The sequence below is a fragment of the Apium graveolens genome, chromosome 2 (genome assembly GCF_009905375.1).
Source record: "Apium graveolens cultivar Ventura chromosome 2, ASM990537v1, whole genome shotgun sequence".
Taxonomy (NCBI): Eukaryota; Viridiplantae; Streptophyta; class Magnoliopsida; order Apiales; family Apiaceae; genus Apium; species Apium graveolens.
In genome coordinates, this window is record NC_133648.1 from 274150413 (window position 1) to 274153554 (window position 3142).

Here is a 3142-nt window from a genome sequence, read left to right on the forward strand (position 1 = left end):
GTCAATTAAACTAATAAAAGTAATAGGCGGCTTTAATAATAATTAGTTTAATATTTTATTAAGTAGTGAGGGTAATTAAATTATTTCATCAGATATTAACCGACCGACTACCTTAATATAGTATAGATTTATAGGTTACACCATAAAATTTTCAAGTGTTGATATTTAAATTAGAAAAGAAGATTTTTTTTTAAAATAATACATCAAACAAATTAAACTCACCTAAAAATGTGTAAGCGTGATTGCTTAATAACATAACATCTGCAATATACTAATATTAATTAAAATAAACTAACAAGTACCTTACAATTTATGTATGCAAGTAACTTACCATAAATAAAGGATTATTAAAAAAATAAAAAAATATATAAAAATAAATAAAAATGAGGAACAGCCGTACATGCTACATGGTCAGCAGACTCGTGTACAAAGACGCGTGACATTAAAACTCTCTCTGTTTTCTATTTTGACCGCAACCCTCTGCAACACCTAGCAAAACCTGTAACAGGCTAACAGCCCAGCCCCCCTTAATTTATTTTTCCCAAATAAGGGTTGAGATATTTGAACTCCTCCCAAACCAACTCCCTCCCCATCCTCCCAAACCAACTCCCTCCCCAACCACAATCCAAACAAGCCCCACAGGACAGTATATTGCTTTTGTTTCTAGGTCTAATAAGAATGCATATCACAATCCCACATTTATTTTTTCGGAATAAAAACCTCATTCTTCGAGATTTCATATCATTTCCATTAACGTTCATTAACATCCGATCCACTATATGTCATACTGTAACTCTAAAAGAATGTTACTGACATCTTGCCTTCTTGGCATAGTTCATCATAACCATTTTTATCACTCAAAAATTGAAATTGCAGTGCTAAATGTTAATCAAGAATCGAATGAAAAATAGAAGTTCAGTTTAAATAACACTTCACAGTGTACCAGTTTTACATTGTTGCTGATATCAAAGAGGTGAACAAGTTTAACTTACAGGGATAAACCAGATTCTTCATCTTCATCAAGGCCAGAGGTGTAAACAAAATAAAGTGACCAAATCAAACCAAACATACCAAAAAGGATCCAACCAAGAAGGTTATTGCTCAAGCCAAATGGAAGTCCAGTTCCTTCTGTGCTCAATCTTTCGTCGACCAAGCCCATGGCTGCTGGGCTTGACATGGCTGCGGCGCTAGCTGCAGCAATCAGTGATGCTCCCATCCCCACTTTCGAACTGGCCTCCTGTGCTCCAGGGTGGCCTTTCATTGAACATCTAACCTTTCCCACTTTTGCCATGACTGGCAACCCTGCAATATGCAGCAAACACATGTATCTTGGTAAAACTTAAATTGCGATAATGAATGCTGATATGCTTCCTGGCTATTCATTGGTGATGTATGCTAACTAATGATGTCTGGCCTTGGTTATACTTTACAAGTTTTAACTCATTGGATAAATTATACAGGCGTATCATCAAATACAAACTCATTTAGCCTTCAAAATTGCAAGGTCATTCCCTTATGTACCTTAGTAAATCGTATTTGCATTATTAGTGAATAACATATTTGCATTATCAGTGAATATGTAGCTTATGATCTTCATTTTCATATGGAATCAAATTGTTAAATCAGGACAATTGAATGAAATTAACAAGTATACACTTCATATTTCTGAAATTCAACTTATGAGCAACTTCTAGTCTCCCACACATTACATAAATTTTGAAATAGTACTTTTATATGTAGTTTTAAGTTACAAGTACATACACATAGCAGCAAATTAGTTAATAAATGACTTTTCGAACATACAAATTATTAAACAAGCATCCCGACTTGGCCGATGCACCACAACAATTCATTTTGTTACAAATAGTGTAAATTAGGCTTCTGATAAATCCGAAAATGTTTGATGAATATAAAACTCTTTGTTTGACATAATATATATAGACACGCAAGGAAAAAGATTAATTTTTACCAAGAACGGGAGAAGAAGCTCGCAAAACGGGAGTCTTGTGGACTAGGCCAACGGAAGAGGCCGGAGTGCAAGCAGTGATGGTGGCCATTTTTCTCTACTGAGATTGTCTCTGTTGAACTACTTTTGACAGTACTTCAACTTCAGATATTATGGACTTGGATCAGTTTGTTGTTGCACAAAATATTTGTGCAGATTGATATGGTTGGTCCAGTGTGTCCAAGTGATACCACACAACTCAGATACGTAGATTGCACCTCATCTGCTATCACCCAATCGGCTTCTTTCACGTGGCAGGCCATGTGATGATAAAAAAAAAAAAGTTTCATGCACTGTGATTACTTGGGCTTACCGGGCTGTTAACGGCAGTATCCCTTGTACAGACACAGTCCATTAGAGCAATATTAAAAAAAAAGCCTCGCATGGCTTACATTTGTTTGAATGAAATGTTGAAATTTTAAGTTAATTTTAAGTTATTACATATGATGCCGATGCCGATGCCGATGCCGATGCCGTCTGCAAACTTTGAACGAATAAGAAAAATGTTGAGTAATTTACAAAATAAAACATTAATATCATTTACCAAACAATTACCATTAGCTCAACGATTTAAAGAAAAAGATTATGATTGATAATAAAAAATGAGTTAGAAGCAGTAAAGACATCTAGAACATTGTCTCTGTCAAGTTACTTCACAAATTCATCTCTACTTCTCTTGTCAAGAAATCACTCTGCACGTCTTTCTTAAAATCTTTACCTTATGTTTCTTTTCATAATCATAAGATAGGAGACCAAACTTGCATTAAAAAAGAGTATAAAATACATTTCTAATAGATCAAGACATGATTTTGTTGGAAAATGTGGGTATTGAGCCCCACATTGTCAAATCATTTTGAGCCGTTCTTGAGTAGGTGTCGCTTGGAGTATGTTTACCTCCGTAAGAGCTTTCCTTTCCGAGGCACTTTGAAACATTCAAAATAGTTAAGGGATGAATGAGATACGATCATTCAAAGTTGGTCTCTTGAAGGTGGAATTTTAGATGTGAAAACTTGTATCCCACATTAAAATAGAAAAGGGGTTTCCATTACTTTATATAGCACAACACTTTAGTAGTGTTTAAAAGTGTTTGTAATGTGTTAATCCATCTCCTACGTGCGCGCGCAGGGGGTGCAAATT

General features: G+C 34.9%; 1 protein-coding gene across 1 annotated transcript; it reads right to left on the bottom strand.

Annotated features, from left to right (window-relative positions):
• Positions 1-901: 901 nt before the first annotated feature.
• LOC141708489 (photosystem II reaction center W protein, chloroplastic-like) lies at positions 902-2169 on the bottom strand. The gene is made up of 2 exons (XM_074512143.1): positions 1970-2169; positions 902-1302 (listed from the first exon to the last, which is right to left on the bottom strand). Exons 1-2 carry the CDS (start codon positions 2055-2057, stop codon positions 989-991), a joined length of 402 nt encoding a protein of 133 aa, XP_074368244.1. The 5' UTR covers positions 2058-2169; the 3' UTR covers positions 902-988.
• Positions 2170-3142: the final 973 nt, after the last annotated feature.